Here is a 24520-nt window from a genome sequence, read left to right as displayed (position 1 = left end):
AGCTAGATTCTGACGGCCAGAACCTGTCCTCACCCGGGCCGCCCAGCGGTGTCCACAGCCTGGGCAGCTGCCGCCGTAGCGCCCGCAGCACCGGGAACCCCTGGCCCGGGCTTGGAGGCGGCGTCCCGGCGACCGGGCACAAGGACGCCATTATTACCTTCCCTGCCGGCGCCTCAGCCGCAGCCCGCGCCGGAGCCGAGACTCGGCCCTCCTGGGGAGGGGTGGGGAAGGGAGGGCGGGAGGAGGAGGAGACGGGAGGGGTGGGGAGCGGGAAGAAAGGGGGAGGCGGGGCCGAGGCGTCGGCTCGGGGAAGCCTCGGAACTGGAAGCGGCGGGCCTCCCCTCAGTTTACCCTCTCCCTGCGAGTAGGGGCTCAGGATGGAGGGCGAACGAGTCCCCCAAGAGCTTCCCTGCGCAGCCCCGGGTCGCGGTGAACAGCAAGCTCAGCCGCTTCCCCAGAGGCTCTTACCTGTGCTTTCCCATGCTCTATCCTCCGCCATCTTGGTGCGGAGCCCGTCGCCTGGGAGATGCCTATCGTTAACCTAGGTCGCGGCGCCCTTTCCCCCTCCAGCCCCGCTGGGAGGATGGGCCGCTCCGAATCCCCGGGGCGGGAGACCCTGGGGAGAGAGGCCCGGGAGGGGGAGTGCTGCGAACGCGCGCCCTTCCCCCTTTCCCGCCACGTGCAGCTCCAGCGTCCGGGCGACCAAAGCCCGCTTCTGCAGCCCCAGACCCGCTCGCCACGCTTCCCGGCCATTTCAGGTCCTTCAGTGCCCCGGCCTGAGCCCTGTGGCCTCGGGGAGTTTTACTAAGGTTCCGAGCCCTTTAGTATTAAATAATTCTGCTCCATCTGGGGACATCGCAGACATACTACTCTCCCCCCTCCTCTCCTGTTTGGACGACGTGGCGTTGCTCGAATTTTTACTGCAGATTTTAAAAGCAGCCGTAGAGCTGCTGAGTGAAAAGCCCGGCTCCCGCGGGGGTGATTGCCAACTGCAAGCGAGCCTCCTCCCCTTCCCATTCACGGCGGCCGAGCGCAGGGGAGCCGCCCAGGCTGCTGCAGAACCGCCGACCCAACCCCGCTCCTGCCCTCGGCGTTTGCTCCCGGCCTGTCCTCTGCGCCCTCCCAGAAAAGGCGACCGCACAGCCTGTGAGAACTGGAGCTAAAACGGAAAACTGGGCCGGGTGCAAGAGGAAACCGGAGTCATTAGACTATTATTACTACAGGAGAGGAATAGCTGTAGAAAAACATGGGTAGGAGAGGCGCAAACACTGCGTCGCCAAGGCTGCAATTTCTGACACAAAATAGCAGGTTCTCATAGCAACAAAAACATGCCCATGTTGTGCTCGGTATTACATACATTTAAATGTTCCTAGTTGTGAAATTTGGCATGACTTCCAGTTAAAGTTACTATAGAAAAGTTGTAAATCCTTTTCTGAAACTTTGCAGCTGTAGCGTGGTATTCAAGTTTTTGAATGTTTTATTCTAAGGAGAAATTCACTAGACTAGAATTTTTTTTTTAATGATCTTTGAATAACAAATCCAAGCGTAAATGATTAGATAAACTTAAACCTGAAATGATACGTGCGTGTGCTGTATTAATTTAAATGACGTGATGTGTGTAAAAGCATGTATGTAAATTTTAAGAGGCCTTCAAATTGCACGGTATTAATGTATTTACACAGATTTTTATGCTCCTCTGAGTAATTCTGTTTCAGTAATCTTTGACTAAACCCTAAAGCAAACTGACTATATTCTTCCTTACTGAATTAATTTTTTCGATAGAAGGTAGTTCATGTGGTGCTGTGATTAACATTCTGTGTGAAATTCAATATAAACGATTGTGTCATCACAAACTTTCTCACATTGGAAGATGTTTATATGACATGAATATAGTTGTGTACAGTGAATTATTAACAACCCAAATATAGAAAATTAAACATAGCATTCATATTTCAATTTCAGAGCCATTATGGGCTAGTGACTTGTTTGTAAAGACGACTATGTCCATATAGATAATGAAAACCTAGAAGTAAATGTAGGAAACCCCAAATTTGGTCTCAGATTTACTACTCACTCACTGTGCCTTATCATACGCTTTTGCAGTTTTCCGTTTTTTGGAGGTCTTTCCCTTTTCTCTCCCTGATTCAGCATTCACTCTCCCAGACACATTCTTTGTCCCTACCTATTTTTTTTATGCGTCAGAATCTACTGGACGGCAACGGGTTTGGTTTTTCGTTTTTTTTCGCCTGTCCGCAGGATGACCTCCTTGAAGGTCACCTCCTCCTTGAAGTTTCCCTCTTCCTCTGTGGCCCCTGTACTTTTATTATAGAACTTCTCACATTAATTTGCAATGACATTGTTTAGTTATTTGTTTTCTCATACCAAACTGTAAGCTCTTGAAGATGGGACCTGCTGTATTCATCCATATACCTAATGCTTAGAACGATTTTTTAATTTTCGTATCTGAAATATATATTGTTAGAATTAAGACAGGAGTGAGTCTTCTCAGTGACTTTTTTTTAAAAGACTCAGATTCAGCAAAGTTACTCCAAGTAAGACAGGTTTTTCTTTTGCATTATAGTCTTGTACCAGTGAAAGTATCAGCAGTTCATGTTAATAAAATGGAATTCTTATATAAACATTTATAAATAAAAACTAAGAATTTAACAGATTCTGTGCAAACTTTATCCCCCCAATATTTTTATATTTTTGACTAAATTTAACGGTTTAGCAAAGATTTTTATTACTTAAATCGTTTCAAACCATGTTAATCTCTTCTGAACTCCTAAAGCACATTTAAGAGAACACTCTTAAGTTTGGATGAGTGAAAAAAAAAAAAGTGTGTTATTTAACCCCCTCCCATTTGGTTTGAAGTCAGGAGCCTAGTCTTATACACTTATATAAACTCTTAGCACCTAGCCTAATTTGGGGCACACGTTAGGTGCTTAATAGTTTTCAACTGCTGATTAGACATAAGATTGTGTAATTATTCTGGAAAACTTGCCTCAAGGTGAAAATGATTATCCAAATAAGCTAAAGGCCCTCAGTGCAATTAGTAATTATTGCTGACACTTGACTTTCCTCCTTTCTTTGGTTGTGGAAACCTGACCCCTGACTATATTACACTTTTAACCCTTTTTAAATATTATTACCTTGTTTTGGACAGTGGCGATCTACAACCATGTTTTTCTTTTTTTTCCTTTGAATGTATTTTGTTTCTGAGCTATAGCTTGAGTAACTTTGTAATACTGTATGCTGCAAAAGCATTTTTTCATTTTCAAGGCAATTTTCAGAAATTTAGAATCAGAAAAATATTTTTGGTTCCACTCGTGGGTATTACGCAACCGAAGGCGAAATCAGAGAAACAAGAGCATAATTTTAGATGGATGATATTTACTTGATTGATTATTCTGTGGGTCCAGGTGGATTTGCACAGATTATATCTTTTTGCATGCTTGAATTTATAGTGAATTAAATATATTCGGATAAGCTTCGGTACCATGCCCACGAGGGACCCAGAAAATATTTATTCTGGGTACAATTGACTCAGTTATCTAAGATTTGGGTGAAGTGGGAAGGGTAAATTGATGTAACTAATGCAAAATTTGAGCCCTGGTGGCGCAGTGGTTAAGAGCTCTGCTGCTAACCAAAAGGTCGGTGGTTTGAATCCACCAGCCGCTCCCTGGAAACCCTATGGGGCAGTTCTACTCTGTATTATAGGGTCGTTACGAGTTGGAATCGACTTGATGGCAACAGGTATGCAAAATGATAGTCCAAAACATGTTCACACGATGTTTACTTTCATAGTATGGGGATAATACAAATCTCTTTGGACTAGGAATGATTGAAAGAACAAACACTGGCATATCCTTGGGCATTGCCATGTACTGACCTCATGATCCCAGACAAGTCATGCAATCTCTTTAAAACTTAGTTAATTCACAAAAATAGAAATAATAATGCCCAAACTCCCTATCTTAGTGTTTTCATGAGACTCCACAGATGTAACTGAAATCTTTAAAAGTTAAGGAACTTGGAAGGAAATCTCTAAGTGAAATAACCCCCCAGCTCCCCGTAGGAAAGAGCTCTTAGAGGTCAACTCCAGCTTCTGTCCCGAGATTCACCTTCCCCTGGGAAAGCTTTGCTTTTCCAATGCTTCAGCTAACACAACTGGAGATGGTTTGACTCCAGGGTTACACTGGTAACTACTGTAATCTGCCAGCTACATGCCATGTGATCTAGTTTACATGATCTAGTTTACTCATCTTCAGTTTATGGCCCTTTCCTGGTTTCTTTAAACCTAGCAAGTAAGTATGCCCTTAAGCATAGATTCCTTGAGCTCTAGACCCGGGAAAAATGGGAAGAAGGAAGTTCCCTCTCTGATCTGTCCAATTCTAGTTTCCTAACACAACGTACATCCCTTTTGTAGATCATTAACATCAAAAATGTCCACGCCTTCGAGGAAGACACCACCCATTGTGATCTCAAAAGGAAAACATCTGACTATACAGAATAAGGGTATGGTTTCCTTACAGCATTACAATAATAAAAGTAGCTCTTTCTTATTAAGCTATGTAAGTACCTTATATACATTATCTCATTTAATCCTGCTGAGGCTGATACTAAGAAAAAAAAAAAATAAATCCACATAAATGGTCTACGTAAGGTCACATAGCTATGTAAGTAAGGGAGCTGGTTAGGAATATAGACCTGATTCCAGAGCCACTGTGCTGTACTGCTGCATCTTTATTTTCTTTTTAATTATTTTTAATTGTGATAAAATATATATAACAAAACATTTGTTATGTCAACCATTTTTACTTTGTAATTCAGTGACAGTAATTACATTCACCACATTGTGCAGCCATCAGCACTGTTTTCTAAATGTTTTTCATCACTGTTAACAGAAATCAGTGCCCCTTAATAATTCCCTTTTCCCCCTCCCACCCACCCCTGGTAACCACTAGTAAACTTTGGTCTCTATTTCTTGATATTTCATGTAAGTGGGATCATACAATATTTGTCCTTTTGTGTGTGACGTTTCACTCAGCGTAATATTTTCAAGGTTCTTCCATATGGTAGCATGTATCAGAACTTCATGTCTCTTTATGGCTGAATATATATATATATATATGTATGTATGTAAACCAAACTATTGCTATCAAGTCGATTCTGACCCATAGCTACCTTATAGAACAGAGTAGAACTGTCCTATAGGATTTCCAAGGAGTGGCTGGTAGATTGAAACTGCCAGTCTTTTGGTTAGCAGCCAAGCTCTTAACCACTGCACCACCAGGCTTCCATATATATATATATCATACATATCTATCTCACATTTCGTTTATTCATTCATCTGTTTACTCGTGGGTTGTTTCCACCTTTTGGCTATTGTGAATAGTGCTACAATGAATGTACAAGTATCTGTTGGAGGCCCTGCTTTTAAGTCTTTTGGGCATATACTGAGGAGTAGAATTGATGGATCGTATGATTAATTCCATGTTTAACTTGTTGGGAAGCTCTCGAATTGTTTTCTACAGTGGCTGCATCATTTTACATTCTCACCAGCAATGGATGAGGGTTCCAATTTCTCCACATCCATGTCAATACTTGTTTTCTGATAATATCCATCCTAGTGGATGTGAAGTGGTATCTCATTATGATTTTGACTAACATTTCCCTAATGACATACTTTGGACGTGTTATCAGGAGGGACCAGTACCTGAAGAAGGATAGCATACTTGGTAAAGTAGAGGGTCAGCAAAAGAGAAGAAGACCCTCAAAGAGATGGATTGACACAGTGGCTACAACGATGGGCTCAAGCATAGTGAAGATGGTGAGGATGCCACAGGACAGGGCAGTGTTTCATTCTGTTCTACATAGAGGATCACTATGACTCAGAACTGACTTAACACCTAACAACAATGACTAATGTGACATTGAGCATCCTTTCATGTGCTTATTGGCCATTCGTACATGTTCTTTGGTGAAATGTTTGTTCAAGACCTTTGCCCATTTTTTTTTAAACATGTTCTTGTCCTTTAGGTGAAAGTTTACACAGCAAATTAGTTTTCCATTCAATAATTCATGCACAGATTATTCCATGACAGTGGTTGCAATCCCCACAAGATGTGAGCACTCTCACCAGTTCCACCCTGGGTTCCCCATTTCTCTTTGTCCTGTTTCCCTGCCCCTCCCTGCCTTCTCATCTTTGCTTTTGGGCGAATGTCGCCCCTTTGATTTCATATGGTTGATTGTTTTGTGGAGCACTTTCCTCATGATTGTTATTCCTTTTATAGGCCAGCCTATTATTTAGCTGAAAGGTGTCCTCTGGGAGTGGCTACAGCTCCAAGTTTGAAGGGTGTATTAGGGCAATAGTCTCAGGGGTCCCTCTAGTATCAGTCAGCAGTCTGGTCTTTTCTATGAAATTTTGTTCTACATTTTTCGTCCATTCTAACCAGGACCTTCTATTGTGTTCCTGGTCAGAACAATCAGTGGTGATAGCTGGGCACCATCTAGTTCTTCTGGTCTCAGGCTAGAGGAGCTTATAGTTCATGCAGGCCATTAGTCCTTTGGACTAATTGCTTCCTTGAATCTTTAGTTTTCTTCAGTCTCCTTTGTTTCAGATAGGAAGAGAATAATAGTTACATCTTAGTTGGCCACTCACAAGCGTTTACCTTTGCCCATTTTTAAATTGAGTTGCTTGTTGTTGAGTTGTAGGAGCCCTTTATATATTCTGGATATTAAACCCATATTTTATCTCATTCTGTAGATTGTCTCTTTGTTGATAAAGCCTTTTGATGCACAAAAGTTTTTCATTTTGCTGAAGTCTAATTTATCTATTTTGTCTTTTGTTCCACATGCTTTTGGCATCATATCTAAGAATCCATGGTCAAAAACTAAGTCCCAAAGCATTACCCCTGTGTTTTGTTCTCGGAGTTTTAGTTCTTACAAGTAAGTTATTGATCTATTTTGAGTTGATTTTCATATATGATATGATGTGTGGGTCCAATATCATTTGTTTGCTTGTGGAAATCCGGTTGTCCCAGAACCATTTACTGAAAAAATTATTCTTTACTCATCGAATGGACTTAGCACCTTTGTTGAAAATCAATTGATCATAGATGTACAGGTTTATTTCTGGACTCTCAATTCTATTCATTGATCTATATGTCTATCATTTATACTGCTTCTTTATAAATGTAAGATATCATCATTATATCCCATTTAGTAACCTAACTATTTAGAGAAGAATATAAGGGCAGAACTTCTCCACAGAAATGATTTTTCACCTCCCTTCCTGCCCCACACTCCCTATTTTTTATTGCTTCAAAGCTCAAGCAAACCAATTGGCAAAGCTTCTTAGTGACTTTTAGGGAAAGAGGTAATGACATCTAATTTGTCCTAATCTGGGCAGACAAAGAGTTAAAGGCCTGGCCAGATACTAGCTTTTAGATGACAGAAGAGGAGGTGAAACCATGTCCCCCCAAAAATGTGTGTATCAACTTGGTTAGGCCATGATTCCCAGTATTGTGTGGTTGTCCTCCATTTTGTGATTGTAATTTCATGTTGAGAGGATTAGGGTGGGATTGTAACACCACCCTTACTCAGGTCACCTCCCTGATCCAAGGCAAAGGGAGTTTCCCTGGGTGTGTCCTGCACCACTTTTTATCTCTTAAGAGATAAAAGGAAAGGGAAGCAAGCAGGGAGTTGGGGACCTCATACCACCAAGAAAGCAGCACCAGGAGCAGAGTGCATCCTTTGGACACGGGGTTGCTGTGCCTGAGAAGCTCCTCAACCAGAGGAAGATTGAGGACAAGGATCTTCCTCCAGACCCAGCAGAAAGAGAAAGACTTCCCCTGGAGCTGACATCCTGAATTTGGACTTGTAACCTACTAGACAGTGAGAGAATAAATTTCTCTTTGTTAATGCCATCCACTTGTGGTATTTCTGTTACAGCAGCACTAGATGACTAAGACAGTGTTTATCATTTATACTGCTTCTTTATAAATGTAAGATATCATCGTTATATCTCATTTTGTAACCCGACTATTTAGGCTCACTGGGACAGCAACTCTGTTCCTTCTGCTTTAGGAGCACCATTCTCCTACTCTATTTGAATGGTGACTCCACCCTTAGAAACACCAGAGGCCATGGCTCTACCCTTTGAAACCCCAGAGGTCTTGCCATACCTTTTGAGACTAAGGCAGCTAGGGTTCTTGTGTTCCTTGTCTCTTCAGCTTCTTTTTCCTGGCTACTTGGTCTCTCAGCACTTCGGGCCTCACACCCGCATCTACCCTGCTAGGGCAAGTGTTCCAAAGCTCTGTATCTCCACCAATAAGTCCCTGGAGGCACCCTGCTATGCCAGTAAGCTTCAGCTGGAAGGCACTCAGCTGTCTTGCTCCGTGGGCCTGGGTCAGCAAGTCTAGCTCCACTGATAAGTGCCCAGAGGCACCTCACTCCACCAGGAAGCCTCCTGTGCTCAGGCACTCAGCTCTTTCACTTGGTGGGTCGCCTCCAGCGCTGTGTGGTGCTGGTCTTATAGTTTTGTTGCTACCGATTCGCTGCTGCTGCCGGTCCTCTATCCATTCACAGTTTCAAAACTCCTTCCACATTTTAAGGATCTGTTAGAGCAGCACCCTACTCTTGGTACCAAATTCCCTTTTAGTTATCTAGTGCTGCTGTAACAGAAATACCACAAGTGGATGGCTTTAACAAAGAGAAGTTTATTTCCTCACAGTAAAATAGGCTAAAAGTCCAAATTCAGGGTGTCAGCTCCAGGGAAAGGCTTTCTCTTTCTGTCGGCCTTCTCGTCAATGTTCCCCCAGACTACGAGTTTCTCCGTGCAGGGCCCTAGGTCCAAAGGACTTGCTCTGCACTTGGCACTCCTTTCTTGGTATTATGAGATACCCTAAGCTCTGCTTGCTTCCCTTTCCTTTTATCTCTTGTAAGATAAAAGACGTTGCAGGCCACACGCCGGGGAAGCTCCCTTTACATTGGATCAGGGATATGACCTTAGTAAGGGTGTTATAATCCCACCCTAATCCTCTTTAACATAAAATTACAAATGCAAAATGGAGGACAACCACACAATACTGGGAATCATGGCTCAGCCAGGTTGATACACATATTTTTGGGTGGACATAATTCAATCCAAGACAGCATTTTTTTTTTTTAAGCATTTTATTGCTAATCTGTGGAGAAAGAGATAGGATAATGAAATTAACAAATAGGGGTGTTGTAAATGTTCTAGGATCTTAACAAAATTTCTACAGATATGATCCCTGAGTCATAAAGGCCTTGACTTTCTGAGATGGTAAGAGGGTATGCCTGGCATATGTGGCTCTTTTGCCACCCTACCACACCACTGCTGCCAGTATTAAAATTAATTTTCCTTCCCAAAATTCATACAGATTAATGGTGGTTCATGAGGCTCTTACATGGCAAAGGAAAAGTGCCCTTGGGGATGAATAAATAGATACAGTATATAAAACCAAAAACAAACCCGGTGGTGTCGAGTCCTTTCTGACTCTTAGCTACCCTATAGAAGAGAGTAGAACTGCCCCATAGGGTTTCCAAGGCAATAATTTTTTTTTAATCTAGATTCTTTTTTTTTTTTTTAATTTTTTTTATTGTGCTTTAGGTGAAAGCTTACAGAGCAAATTAGTTTCTCATTAAACAATACACATATTGTTTTGTGACATTGGTTGCCAACCCGCAATGTGTGAACACAATCCCCATCTCGACCTCAGGTTCCCCATTTCCATTCATCCAGCTTTCCTGTCCCTTCCTACCTTCTTATCTTTGCTTTTGGTCTGGTACACCCACTTAGTCTCATATATTATTGTTTGTTTTATAGGTCTGTCTAATCTTTGGCTAAAGGGTAAACTTCAGGAGTTTTTTTTTTCTTTCAGTACTGAGTTAAAAAGGTGTCCAGGGGCCACACTCGGGCCAAGGCCGTAAATCTTTCTGGAAGCAGACTGCCATGTCTTTCTGTCATGGAGCAGCTGATGGGTTCAAACCACCAAGCTTTTGGAGAAGCTCTTCACCACTGCGCCACCAGAGCTCCTTATATAGTATATAGATGTATGGATTTTTTACTGCTGTAGATAATCAGCAAACAGATACTAAAAAGTAATTTTATACTGTTACTTTGTATTACAGACAATTCCATTTGTACTCTTAAAACTGAGCAAAAAAAGAAAGAAAAATAAACATTTTAGAAAAAAAAAAATTGAACAGAAAATGACTCAGTTCTGTGCTTCACTTTGACTGTGTAGGCCTGCCTGGGATTGTGGTGACTGAAGTTGATGAACACTTAATAAAATGCCTGTGAATAACAATCGGTTGAGACTGGACACGCTTTTGAATTGAAAGCTAACCTCCTTGATAAATTTCCACATTACCTAGTAATTGCCCTAGGACACGGATATGCAGCCCCATCCCCAACAGAGAACATCACTAAGGCATAACTATGTGAATAGACAATACAAACAGCAAGATTTTTTAAAAAGTCTTCACAGGTTTTGCTGGGTCTTTCTTTATACTTTGCTTTTTTATTCAGGTCAGCTATATTTTCAAGAAAGCTAGGAAAGGTGAGATTAGGAGTGAATAGTGGTGATGAGAAAGATGTTAGAAAAGGAAGTTATTTTTAGGGAGGCTTGGATAGGCAGGGGAAAATGATGTTGAGAAGAGCTCTGGGTTATGCATAGGGTGGGGGCAGAGAAGTCCAAACCAAGGGAAAACTGGTTAAACGGTGAAGGGTGTACTTAATTCTCTCTTTCTCATTTTTTCTTACACAAACATAGCCTTTCCTCACCAAGTAATAAAAGGAAGGTAGCTGCAAAGTCCTGGGGACTGTTGTTCGTTTTAGCCTCCCTATCCATTCTCAAAGAGTCCCTGGGTGGTGCAAATTGTTAGCATCCTCGACTGCTAACCAAAAGGCTGGAGGTTCAAGTTTACCCAGAGGCACCTAGGAAGAAAGGCCTGGTAATCTTCTTCCAGAAAGTCAGCCACTGAAAACCCTACGGAGCACAGCTCGACTCGGACACACACGTGGTCACCAGGAGCGGGAGTCAGTTTGACAAACTGGTGTCCATTCTCGAAGGAGGAAAATTCACTCAGCTTTCAGAAAATATTTATGAAGTGCCTACTGTGTACAAGACTGTCTGTAAGACACAACAGAGAATACACAAACGTAGCTTCTCTCTATTTGCCAAGGTACTTTCAGAGCTGGTAATTTTAAGATAGCAGGTCACTGTGCGCATGCACACTAACTCACCACCCATCCCGTTTTTTCCCAGACTTCACTAAGTTTGCTGCTGTGCTATTAAGTGCCATCAAGTCAGTCTCAACTCATAGCAACACTGTGTACAACAGAACAAAACACTGCCCAGTCCTGTGCCATCCTCATAATCATTGCTATGTTTGAGCCCATTGTTGCAGCCACTGTATCAATCTGTCTCATTGAGGGTCTTCCTTTTTTTTTCGCTCACCAAGCGTGATGTCCTTCTCCAGGGAACGGTCCCTCCTGATAACATGCCCAAAGTATGTGAGATGAAGTCTTACCATCCATGCTACTAAGGAGCATTCTGCCTGCACTTCTTCCAAAACAGATTCGTTTGTTCTTCTGGCAGTCCATGGTATGTTCAGTATTCTTCACCAACACCATAATTCAAATACATCAGTTATTTTTCTGGCTTCCTTATTCATTGTCCAGCTTTTGCGTGCATATGAGGCTATTGAAAACATCATGATTTGGGTCAGGCACACCTTAGACCTCAAGGTGACATCTTTGCCTTTCAACACTTTAAGGAGGTCTTTTGCAGCATATTTGCCCAATGCAGCGTGTCCTTAGATTTCCTGACTACAGCTTCCATGGGCATTGATTGGGGGTCCCAGTGAAATGAAATCCTTGACAAATTCAACCTTTTCTCCATTTATCTTGTTGTTGCTTATTGGTCCAATTGTGAGGATTTTTGTTTTCTTTATATTCAGGTGTAATCCATACTGAAGGCTGTGTGATCTTCATCAGTAAGTGCTTCAAGTCCTCTTCACTTTCAGCAAGCAAGGTTGTGTTATCTGCATATCACAGGTTGTTCATGAGTCTTCCTCCAGTCCTGATGCCCCGTTCTTCTTCATATAGTCCAGCTTCTTGGGTTATTTGCTCAGCATATGGATTGAATAAGTACGGTGAAAGGATATAGCCCTGATGAACACCTTTCCTGATTTTAAACCATGCACTATCCCTTTGTTCTGTATGAACAACTGCATCTTGGTCTAAGTACAGGTTCCACATAAGCACAATTAAGCATTCTGGAATTCCCATTCTTTGTAATGTCATCCGTAATTTGTTATGATCCACATAGAAAAATGCCTTTGCGTAGTCAATAAAACACAGGTAGACATCTTTCTGGTATTCTCTGCTTTCAGCCAAGATCCATCTAATATCAGCAATGATATCCCTCATTCCACATCCCCTTCTGAATCTAGCTTGAATTTCTGGCAGTTCCCTGTCAATGTACTGCTGTTATGATTTTTGAATGATCTTCAGCAAAATTTTGCTTGTGTGTGATATTAATGATACCGTTCGATTATTTCCACATTCTGTTGGATCATCTTTCTTTGGAATTGACACAAATATGGATCTCTCCCAGTCAGTTGGCCAGGTAGCTGTCTTATGAATTTCTTGGCATAGACGAGTGAGCCCTTCCCATGTTGCGTCTGTTTGCTGAAACATCTCAGTTGGTATTCCATCAATTCCTGGAGCCTTGTTTTTTTCACCAATGCTTTCAGTGCAGCTTGGACTTCTGCCTTCACTAAATTAATCTGTATGGAAGCAGACTAAATAAATGACCCATGAAATTGAAATACCTACCCACCAAAGCTACTTTCTCCTCTAAATGGTATACAGTGCATACTGTACCCTTGCCATGGCCTTACCCTTATGTCTTAGTCATCTAGTGCTGCTATAATAGAAATACCACAAGTGGATGACTTTAACAAGGAGAAATTTATTTTCTCACAGTCTAGTAGATTACAAGTCCAAATTCAGGGCGTCGGCTCCAGGGGAAGGCTTTCTTTCTCTGTCAGCTCCGAAGGAAGGTCTTTGTCTTCAATCTTCCCGTAGTTGAGGAGCTTCTCAGGCACAGCAACCCCGTGTCCAAAGGACGTGTTCTGCTTCTGGTGCTGCTTTCTTGGTGGTATGAGGTCCCCAACTCTCTGCTTGCTTCCCTTTCCTTTTATCTCTTGAGAGATAAAAGGTGGTACAAGCCACACCCCAGGGAAACTCCCTTTACCTTAGATCGGGGAGGTGACCTGAGCAAGGGTTGTGCTACAACCCCACCCTAATCCTCTCAACATAAAATTACAATCACAAAATGGAGGACAACCACACAATACTGGGAATCATGGCCTAACCAAGTTAACACAAATTTTGGGGGGGACACAATTCAATCCATGACACCTTAGCATACCCAGCAATGGTTTGTATCTACAGTATGTGAAAACTATCCATTGGCAATCTGGAACACCATAGAAGTGTATCATTAACCTGAAGGTGTCTTTCTCCAGGAGGTAAGTGGCAGGTTATACTTATTTGTACAGGAGCAAGGAATTGCAAATTTAAGCTATTTGACTAAGTCTATTCGCTAAATTTTATTTCAGTACTGTTGCATGGGTCTCAAGGCATTTGAATTCACACACCTTTAATTAAGTAGGACACTAACTAGAAATGTAGTACTAGTTATGGCTTATCTCATAGGGGAGAGGGCTATGCATTGCATTTGCCCTAAATAACACAACAGTGTTTTTCATGGGAAGAAAAAAAAAAAGGTGCAACCAGGAATTTAATAAATATTTTGAAAATGAATGCTTACAAACACAAAACCTTCCCTGAACGATCTTAAATAGCTATGTCTATACAGAGGCTTATGTACATCGTCTTATAAATGGCTTTTTTTTTTTTTAACGTGAGCACCCAAAAGACTACGACCATGTCTTTCTCTCTACTAATTATTTTTTTTTAAATAATTACTTTAACAATGAACAGCATGATGGGCTAGCCAGAGATCTGGAACCCTGAATTTTGTTTCTGTGTTTGATCTGTTGCCATTTAGGAACGTTAGGCCTCTGTGCCTCCCTTTCTTTAAGATGGACATAACGTTTTTACCACTTGATATACTTTGAAATCTTAGGATAATAATTGTTGTAATCTTTCCCTTAAGTATCATTTACCTAGTGACAATACTTATAGGATATGAGGTCAAAAATGTTAAATAGAGTCACTATCTTGAGCTCTGGTGGCACAGTGCTTAAGCACTCAGCTGCTAACTTAAAGGTTGGCAGTTGGAACTCAGCAGCCACACCGTGGGAGAGAATGTAGCAGTTGACTCATAGCTACCCTATAGGACAGGGTAGACCTGCCCCACAAGATTTCCAAGGAGGGACTGGTGGACTTAAACTGCCAGCACTTTGGTTAGCAGCTGTAGCTCCTAACTACTATGCCACCAGGGCTCCGCAAAGATTATAGCCTTGGAAACTCTGTGGGGCAGTTCTACTCTGTCCTGTAAGGTTGCTTTGAGTCAGAATCGATTTGACAGCAACGGGTATCTTGATAATGTTAAAGGCAAATTTCACTTCCAATTCAGGCCCTATAGAACATATAGTTTTTATATACCATCCAAGGTTGTTGTACATGCATCTCTGCACAATTCTATAAATAGGTCCAGCTCTCCAACCTTGAGCTATCTTTTCCTGGCTCCTTAATGCTTTTTAATAGTCCACAGCAAAACACCACTACTAAAATAAAATGGACAAGAAAGATCTTGGTAAGATATGATTTCAGTTTTGAATAGGACTCATGCTCCAATATCATTATTTTTGTTGTTTATTTGTTTTTGAAGGATTAAAAAAAAAATTATTGTGCTTTAAGTGAAAGTTTGGAAATCAAGTCAGTCTCTCATACAAAAATTTATATACACCTTGCTATATACTTCTAGTTGTTCTCCCCCTAATGAGACAGCACACTCCTTCTCTCTACCCTGGATTCCCTGTGTCCATTCAGCCAGCTTCTGTCCCCCTCAGCCTTCACATCTCCCCTCCAGACAGGAGATGCCCACATAGTCACATATGTCTAGTTGAGCCAAGAAGCTCACTCCTCACTAGGATCATTTTCTGTCTTACAGTCCAGTCCAATCCCTGCCCGAAGAGTTGGCTTTGGGAATGGTTCCTGTCTTAGGCTAACAGAAGGTCTGGGGACCATGACCTCCAGGGTTCTTCTAATCTCAGTCAAACCATTAAGTCTGGTCTTTTCATGAGAATTTAAGGTCTGCATCCCACTGCTCTACTGCTCCATCAGGGATTCTCTGTTGTGTTCCCTGTCAGGCAATCATCTTTTGTAGCCGGGCACCACCTAGTTCTTCTGGTCTCAGGTTTATGTGGCCCTGATGTAGTCTCTGATTTACGTGGCCCTTTCTGTCTCTTGGGCTTATAATTACCTTATGTCTTTGTTATTCTTCATTCTCCTTTGCTCCAGGTGGGATAAGACCAATTGATGCATCTTAGCTGGCCGCTTGCTGCTGTTTAAGACCCCAGACACCACTCACCAAAGTGGGATGCAGAATATTTTCTTAATAGATTTTTTTATGCCAATTGACCTAGGTGTCCCCTGAAACCATGGTTCCCAAGCTCCCACCCCTGCTTTGCTGGACTTTGAAGCATTCAGTTTACTCAGGAAACTTCTTTGCTTTTGGTTTAGTCCAGTTGTGCTGACTTCTCGGTATTGCATGCTGTCTTTCACTTCACCTAAAATAGTTCTTATCTACTTAGTGAATACCCCTCTCCCTCCCTCCCTTCCCCTCTCGTAACCATCAAAGAATATTTTCTTCTCTGTTTAAACTATTTTTTGAGTTTTTATAATAGTGATCCCATACAGTGTTTGTCCTTTTGCAACTAATTTCACTCAGCATAATGCCTTCCAGATTCCTCCATGTTATGAAATGTTTCACAGATCCTTTATCAATGCGTGGTATTCCATTGTGTGAACATACCGTAATTTATTTATCCATTCATCCATTGATGGGCACCTTGGTTGCTTCCATCTTTTTGCTATTGTAAACAGTGCTGCAGTGAACATGGGTGTGCATATCTGTTAGTGTAAAGGCTCTTATTTCTCTAGAATATATTCCAAGGAGTGCTTTGAGGAATTATTTTTAATAGACTTTATTTTTTAGGGTAGTTTTATGTTTATAGAAAAATGGAGCAGAAAATAGAGAGTTCTCATATGCTCCCTTTCCCCCCTACACACTTTCCCCTACTATTAACGTCTAGCGTTCGTGTAATACTGTTCTTTTTAATCTATCATCTTTGAATTGGAGACAGCGATTGCTTTGGCAAGTAAGTAAACAAGTATTCTAGTGGTCTTAAGGAGTACTTGGGCCTCTTAGCTGTGGACAGAAGAAGTACTTTAGCATCATTTACACCCAGAAGATAATTATTTTATTTGGTAGGAATTTCCACATTTTAATAGTTATTCAGCTGGTTGGGGGCACAGTTTAAAGCCAACCATGGTAAAGACAGCACTAAACCTGGCAGAGGTTCTGCTTGTACCTCTTCCCTTGGTTGGTGATGTTGGCTGAGTCTCTTAACCTCTGAGGAACTCTGGGTTGGATTAGAAAGCCTAAATCCTTTCCAGTTCAAAATTTCACTAATTAATCCCTTGTTTCCCAAAGTGAGTGGGAGACTATTTTAGGTGGTTGATAATTTTTTTAAAAAATAGTTCTTTTTTTTTTAATTTTAATTTGTATTTGAAACTCTAGTATTTCAAACCCATGATTTCACAAATAATTTTAATTAAGATGAGACTAAAAAAAAAATAAATAAAGATTAGTCAATCTATATCAAATCAAAGCAGTGTAAGCAGCGTGGATTTGAAAAAAAAACAGAAGGAAGGGTTAACTAAATAAAGTTTGGGAAACACTGGATTAATTAAGGTATTAATTCATTCAAGAAATAGTGTGAAACAGGGCTATGTCCCAGAACTCTTCTTTTTAATCCATGCTGTCTGAATCATTTGGCTCAATTAATGAACAGGTACTTTAGAATTTACGGGGGGAAGAAAACACAATAATAAAAGTACTATATTAGAGAAATGCTCAGAGGTTAAGGACCACAGAGCAAGAGCAATTAAATCTGATTCCAAAATGCTTTCAACATTTCTGAAAATTAGACCGTCTATAAGGCCAATTTGTGAATAAAGAGACAGGCTGATTATACCTGTCTTAAAGTTTTTCAAGTTGTAACAAATTTCCTCATGTTATATGGCATGTAATTTAACATATTAGCCATAATTTATCCTAGTGTTTGAGTTACCATAATTCATAGCTTTTTCCTGAGTAAAAATGTTGTCATGATTCTATCAGCAGCTAACCCCATTTTCCATGGCACCAACGGAATCAGGCCTTCCACCTGGGCGGAAAGCAGAAATCTGACCCTCATTTTTACATGAGGTTTGTTTCTCTCACCTCAGGTGTCTAACATATGTGGCTCTTTCTTTAATCCATATGTGGAATGTGTAAGACCCAAAAGAGTAATGGACTTTGTCTATTTTTGTAACCCGTACACCTTTGTCCAATGCCTGAAACAAAAACTTGTGGAACCAAAGATTTGGACAATTGTGAATAAACCATGATCCAGTTCTGCTAAAGATGAACTTTAAGATGTCAGTCATTTGAAAGTTTTTTATCTCTTCCTTCTGGATTTTCCATGTCTTATCCATATAAGCCAGAAAACAAAGAATTTGAAGCATATATATCAGTTCCCTGCCACAAGTTACAAGACCGCGCTCCATGCCCTCAGCTCTTCTAGCAAGTGGACAGAAGGAACTTCATTTGAACCATTATGTCTGTGATGTGCGAAGCTGCCACCGAAGATATCCGCTATCCCATGCAGTGTCCTTATTCAAAGATTCATTTAACGACTTCCTATTTAAGTTTGGATAGTCTGCACTGATGAAAGTTTGTTGTGGTGGTTGTTTTCTGTCAGAAAGTAAAATATTTTTTTCTCCCCTTGAATCTTGAAAAAAAATCAGTCCTCGATATAGTAATCAGCTTACCCCAAGTACTAAAATACCTATTGTTTCTTACTTTCAGAGGATAATAGCTAATATTTAGAATCCTACGTGCTAGACCATAGTTAACATATAACACTTTAACACTTACAAAGACCCTGTGAGGGATATACTACAATTAGTCCCATCTGACATTTCAAGAAATTGTGACCTGGGGAAACAAGGCCTTGTCCAAGACCAGCAGCCTGTATTGACAGAACTGGGATATGCACCCAGGCAGTCTGACTCCAAAGCCTGGACTCTTCATCACTATCCTGTTTTATCCCCAGGTCTTCTACTTGGCTTCATGTTTTATAAATCAACCTCTTCCTTGAAACTTTTTTCAGCAGAAATGTTCCCGAATTTATAAATCAATTTTTATGGCAAGTGTTTCTGTGGGTTTTTTTTTTTTAATCCTTTATATGGCACCAAAGAAATTATTCCTCAAATGTGTGCTTTTACAGAAAGGTTTGCTTGATGTCATATGCCATTTCTTCAAATTGCAATACAAACCCACCTGTCATTCTCTTCTGGATGTTTATATACGTGTAATAAGATTATGTGACTTAAGGATACACGCTTCATGGCTTCCTCCCGAAATAATCACTCCCACAACTGGGGCACCCTAGCAACTGGGAGAAGATGAATTGTGTGCTCCAAATACTTTAAAGGAGGAGACTAAAGGAGAACCTAAGCCCCAGCTCTTCTCCTGAGAGCCACTTGTGGTGCTAGGAAATGAGTCCTTGGCACAGTGATTGGAGTTTTATCTGGCATACCAGCTCCCAGGGTTTCGAATGACAGAATGACAGTGTTAACCCACCTTTTGAAGTCTGTCACTGTAAATTCACTGAGCACGGAGAGAATAGTTCTGAATGTAGCTCGTGTCCTGCATCTTTTCTAGTTATCCACCAGTATAGCCACGTGTGCATCTGAACCCCCAATATTTTGAGCATTACCTGTTCTCCCTCCTCCACCTGAAGGTTTTCAGGAAATGCGTATTGTTGTGATGTCTCTAGCATGTGTTAATAAGTAACAAAGCCTCGAAATTAATAGGTTCGTAAGTGATATAAATGATGCTACTGCAGGTCAATAGGAATATGTCATCTTCGCTTATTTATTTGCTTATATATGTGCATGTATATTTGCGTTTTCCGCAGTAGAGAAGGAATACAGCAAATCTGAAATGGAGATGGATAATTTTATACAAACGCATAATCAGTTTATGCCTGCCCTTCTTTTTCAGTTGCAACCGCTGTCACTGCTTTCCATGACTTGGTATCTTAGATTGAGTTTCTGCTCTTGCTATGTTTAGAATCTATTTTTAACTTGGCCAACTGACTTACTATGGAACCATGTGAGTGTTGCTATTTTTAAATATATAATAGTTGTCCCTAGAACCCATTTAAAACCCTATAGAAGGCCACTGGGCGTCTGTCCCACTCCACTGCACATGTTTCAAGTTGTAGGATAATGATTTTTAAAAAAATAAACATTTACTGAGTTCCTACTCTATGTCAGGTAACCAACTGTGTATTTTCATGTTTTCACATTTTAATCCACAAAAAACATCTGTTTTGGTAGGACTTCTTGCCTTACCAAGGACTTTGTTAATTCTCTGTAAGGCTGTGTACTGAGTGGAAAGAGTGTGGATATTAATGCCAGCCAGTCCTGAGTTCAAATCCTGTCTTTGCCACTTGTCAGCTATATGAATGTGGGCAAATTAACTAGTTTCTCTGAGTCTCAATTTTTCCATTTGTGAAATGTGAATTAACAACAATACTTCCTTGCAGGTGGTTATGAAGATGTATTAAGTGAGATGATGTAGCTTATTAGGTACTTCTACAATGTGTGACACAAAACAGCCACACAGTAAATGGTAGTTATTGTTATTTTTTATTATTCCAAGTTTCTTCATGTCTCAGAAGATGAAAGTTCAGAGAGATTGGAAGACATGTGATAGTTAAAGGTCGCCATGCTGGGCTCTTTGACCTCGGCCGTTTAGGTCTGAGCAGTAACCCAATGTGGGATTTGAACAACTGCCAGGGCCTTTTGGTTTGGCCTTTTGCTCCCGGGAGTCCTCAAACATCTGCTAAAGCCTCTTGAGTGAGTCCTGGTAATTGTTTAACCAAGTACAAGCTTTGAGAAGATGTGTCCTTACCTGCTCGGTGTGGACACAGCTTATGTAGAAGAAGCAGCTCTGCACACATCTATGGAGGAATTCTGTCTGTGTCCAACTGGGTTTGGATTAAAACCACTTGGTGATGATTTCTGCACTCCTGCGATGTTTTCTAGGAGACCAACTGCATGCTTTCTGGATAAGGCGTCCATGAAGCTTTCCTGGGTGCTCTGAGGTTAAGCCTCATTACTTTGAGTTTCCCTGAATGCCAACAGAGATAACAGATTTGGTTCTCTGGTTCCTGCTCAAGTGCTTCCTTAAGTATGGTCTTCTCTACTGTTACTGGACTGTTCTATTGGGAGGCATTAATAGGGTTTCTTTAGTTTCTGGGTAGAGGTTGGGAGACCTGGGCTGCTGAAGTTAGTGAGGAAGGAGGCAAGAAGTCTCACATTGAGACAAATGCCATTGAAATGGGTAAATTAGGAGGAGTTTATCCCCCCCACTATGTTTGCCTAGCATTAGATCTCGTACATACTTTAAAATGAAGCCACTTTATATGACTATTATAAGAAATAAATCACTTTCTTCTGGTTATCTGAACAAAGAAATTTTCAGTCCTCTTCCACTGCTTTTTCTTTTTCTTCCACTGCGTGTCCACTGATAATTCATGATTTCTATCGTGCAATATACTAATATTTGCAGAATATAATTTTGAATTACTGCTCTGGTGTTTTGCAGGTTCTTATGAACTTTCTCAAGCAGTTATTGTATTCTCGGGCATTTATTCACTCCTCAAGTGCAAGAATTTGAGCTTTTATGTTTATGGTATTTCCCAAATTGTCTAATACAGTTCTGTGCCATAGCATCTGCTCCATTCAGTTGATAGGGCAATGAAAATCACAAGGATATTGCCTAATACCTCAAGACTTAAACATTTTCTAAATAAGTGTTTGTGTTACATTCTTATGAACCGAAAGACTCTCACTTTGTATCATAAAATGAAATGATCTAAGTAGTTTTGGGAGGTAATTTATTGGTTAATCTCTTTTCTTGTGCACAATATTATTTAGAAAACTCTTGCTTTATTTGCCTTAAATAGACAGTCAGGATTTATATAAATTCTTGATTGTTCATATGATAAATTCAGCTGAAATCAAATATATATACACAAAAAATATATACAGTTGCCTGAAATATTATTAATAGCTTTTATATCTCTAAATCGAGTTTACTATCCTGCTCATTGTGTTCTGAAAGTGTCCCCCATTTAAAAATTCAGTGTTCTCAGTAAAGTTTTTGGAATGGATTAGACATCTTTGTAGAAACAATATAGTTTTCATTTGAATGCCCCACAGGCAGAGTTAGAAATTGTTATAAATTAAATCCATTTTAATGGGATTCACTTAATTGGTTTAACTCATACATATTATCAAACTTGAATGGGACTTTTCAGGGAGTTTATTTTGGCTTCTTCATATTCAGAGCTTTGAGATTTTATAAAAAGAAGTTCTCAGTAAAAAGCATAGTATTATTTAAAATTCTTTTTCCACTATTTAAAAAGGATTACCAATTTTTTGAATGAGTAATATATGCACACAGTACAAAGTTCAAAAGATACAAAGGCTATCTAGTGAGAAGGCAGTCTCCCTCCCTCCGCTGTCCCTCAGCCACCTGATATCCCCTCCCTAGATACAATCAGTGACCAGGTTTTTTGTTTCTTTCTACTTCTTAAAAACCAGATGCAAATATTTAAATTCTTTGATTAGTGCCCCGTTACCTTCCTTTTAGGATAATCAGAAAAATATTATAGCATATAATCCTTCCAGAATCCTATACAAAGTCCTTATTTTATGTACGAAGTCCAGAGAAATTTTGCTTTTTTTTTTTTTTCCTGAGCCTTGGGAAAGTCTTCTATTGCATATTAATATAATAATGATGGTAAAGTAAACTCTGCTACAGATTATGAAAGAAATAACCAAAATGAGCAGATTATGTGTTTTAACTAAGGAGAAAACTGGTTTCATTAAAGTTAAAGATCATAATAAAATATTTTCAAATTACTTAAAAATCATTTTTGTATGTACTGTTTAATTCTCTGATTTGTAAATTCCTGAATCAAAGCTTTTCATGAATTTATATGATATTTGGAGAAATCTAATTTCCCCTACCTAGAAATCCTTCATTTTCTGATGTTTTTTCATACACCAAGTTCACAAAAGTAATATGCACTAGATATTTTACATAGATTATGTCTAGTCCTCACAATAACTCTGCAACATCCAGTTTTTATATATATATAATTTATTTTCATTGTTGTTGTTGAGACTATACATAACAGGACATACGCCAATTCAACAATTTCTACACGTACACTTCAGTGACATTGATTACATTCTTCGAGTTGTGCAATCTTTCTCACCTCATTTTCTTAGTTGTCCACACCCCCCCCATTGACATAAACTCACTGCCGCCTAAGGTTCCTGTCTAACCTTTCAAGTTGCTGTCAATTTTGTTCCCGTTAAATAGATCTTAAAAGAGCACAATGCAGTTATAATTCCATTTGGGAATGGATTGTTTTGTTACATTAATGAGACAGGATTAGTGTAGGGTATATCTTGAGTCAATCCCTTTTGAGATATAAAAGAGATTAAACAAGAAGCAGAGCAGAGATGGAGGAAGAAAGATCCCCAGCCACATGAAGATTGCCCAGGAACAGAAGCTCAGAAGAGACAAGGACCTTCCTCCAGAGCTGACGGAGACAGAAAGCCTTCCCCTAAAGCGGACACCCTGAATTCAGACGTTTAGCCTCCTTAACCGTGAGAAAATAAATTTCTATTTGTTAAAGCCAAAAAAAAAAAAAGAGCACAATGCTCAAGGCAGACGTTCTTTACAAGTTTTAGCTAAAATTATTTTTTAAGCTAAACTATATTGTTTGGTTTTAAGAAGACTTCGGGGGATATTTTTGACTCAAGGTTTAAAGATTATCTCAAGGCAATAGTTTCAGAGTCATCCAGCTTCCATGACTCCAGAAAACCTGGATTCCATGAGAATTTTAAATTCTGTTGTACATTTTCCCCTTTTTGTTCGGAATCCTTCTATAGAATCTTTGTTCGAATGTTCGCAATGATAGCTAGACACCATCCGGTTCTTCTGGTCTCGTGGCAAAGGGAGCAGTAGTTTGTGGAGGCAGTTAGCCACACATTCCATCTCCTCCTCCTGTTCCTGACTCTCCTTCTTCCTCTGTTGCTCCAGGCAAGTAGAAACCAATTGTTGTGCCTTAGATGGCTGCTTATAACGTTTTAAGACGGCAGGCACTAGGTAACGAAATAGGAGGTAGAACAGAAGCACTGATTATAATATTAGGCCAGTTAACTGGGATGTCCCATGAAACCATGTCCCTAAACCTCCAAATCAAGGAACCCAATCCCGTGAGGCATTTAGTTGTACATAAGCAGCCTCAGCAGCTACTTTTTTTTTTTTTGGTTGTTGTTGTAAATATATGCATCATGCTTTTGCCAACTCAAAATTTACAAATATTAGAACTTATTGCAGCAATTACGTTGATCGGCTGCCTGCCAGATCAGGTTCGTTACGCTCTTTTGGAGATGAGGAAACTGAGACTATGAGAATCAAAGTGACTTGCCACAGGTTCATAGCAGGAAGGGCAAAGCTGGGATGGACACCTATCTCTGATGACCCAAGTCGTGGCCCACCATATTGTTCAAAACACAAAATCTACTAGTCTAGAAAAAGGTGAGATGTTTGACAGTGTATTTCTCATTTCATCAAGGCATATCCCAAAAGCCTAAAGACATTTGTAAGCAAAATGGAGTCAGGAAAATGAGGTAAAAATAAATTTAGGTGAAGTGATAATGGATAAATCCTCCAAAGTGTTGATTATCAGCCAATGTATTCCTGGGAGCCGGTACAATAGGGTCCTGTCTCAGACCTTGTTCTGACTGACATTTTATTAATGCTTTGGACCAGAGCAGTGACTATAATACAGTAGGACTTTTAAATACCTATTGAATAAATGAATGAATACGGATATTTGCATTGTGAGGATCATATCTTTAGCTGTCACAAAGTCTCCAGTCATGATAATAATATCAAGCAACAAATTTAAGATTAAAAAATCATAGGCACGTGTGATAAGGCTAAAACAATGAAATTTAACAAGGATAAATGTTAAATCCTAAACTTCTTGTCATTGTTAGTTACGGTCAAGTCAGTTCCAACTCATGGAGATCCCATATATGCAGATTAGAACTGTGCTCCACAGGGTTTTCAAGGCTGTGACC

The 24520-nt window shown here is 40.2% G+C and overlaps 1 protein-coding gene across 1 annotated transcript in view; it reads right to left on the bottom strand.

The window, feature by feature from the left end:
• Positions 1-1471, bottom strand: part of EFCAB2 (EF-hand calcium binding domain 2) — an 89161-nt gene extending 87690 nt beyond the window's left edge. The window contains exon 1 of the mRNA XM_010591058.3: positions 469-1471. Within this exon, the coding sequence (XP_010589360.1) occupies positions 469-499 (31 nt within the window). The 5' untranslated portion in view covers positions 500-1471. The remainder of the gene's footprint in view (positions 1-468) is intronic.
• Between the last annotated feature and the right edge of the window lie 23049 nt (positions 1472-24520).

The sequence above is a fragment of the Loxodonta africana genome, chromosome 25, assembly GCF_030014295.1.
Source record: "Loxodonta africana isolate mLoxAfr1 chromosome 25, mLoxAfr1.hap2, whole genome shotgun sequence".
Taxonomy (NCBI): domain Eukaryota; kingdom Metazoa; phylum Chordata; class Mammalia; order Proboscidea; family Elephantidae; genus Loxodonta; species Loxodonta africana.
The sequence above is the reverse complement of the archived record's forward strand: the minus strand, read 5'-3'. Positions and strand labels throughout refer to the sequence as shown.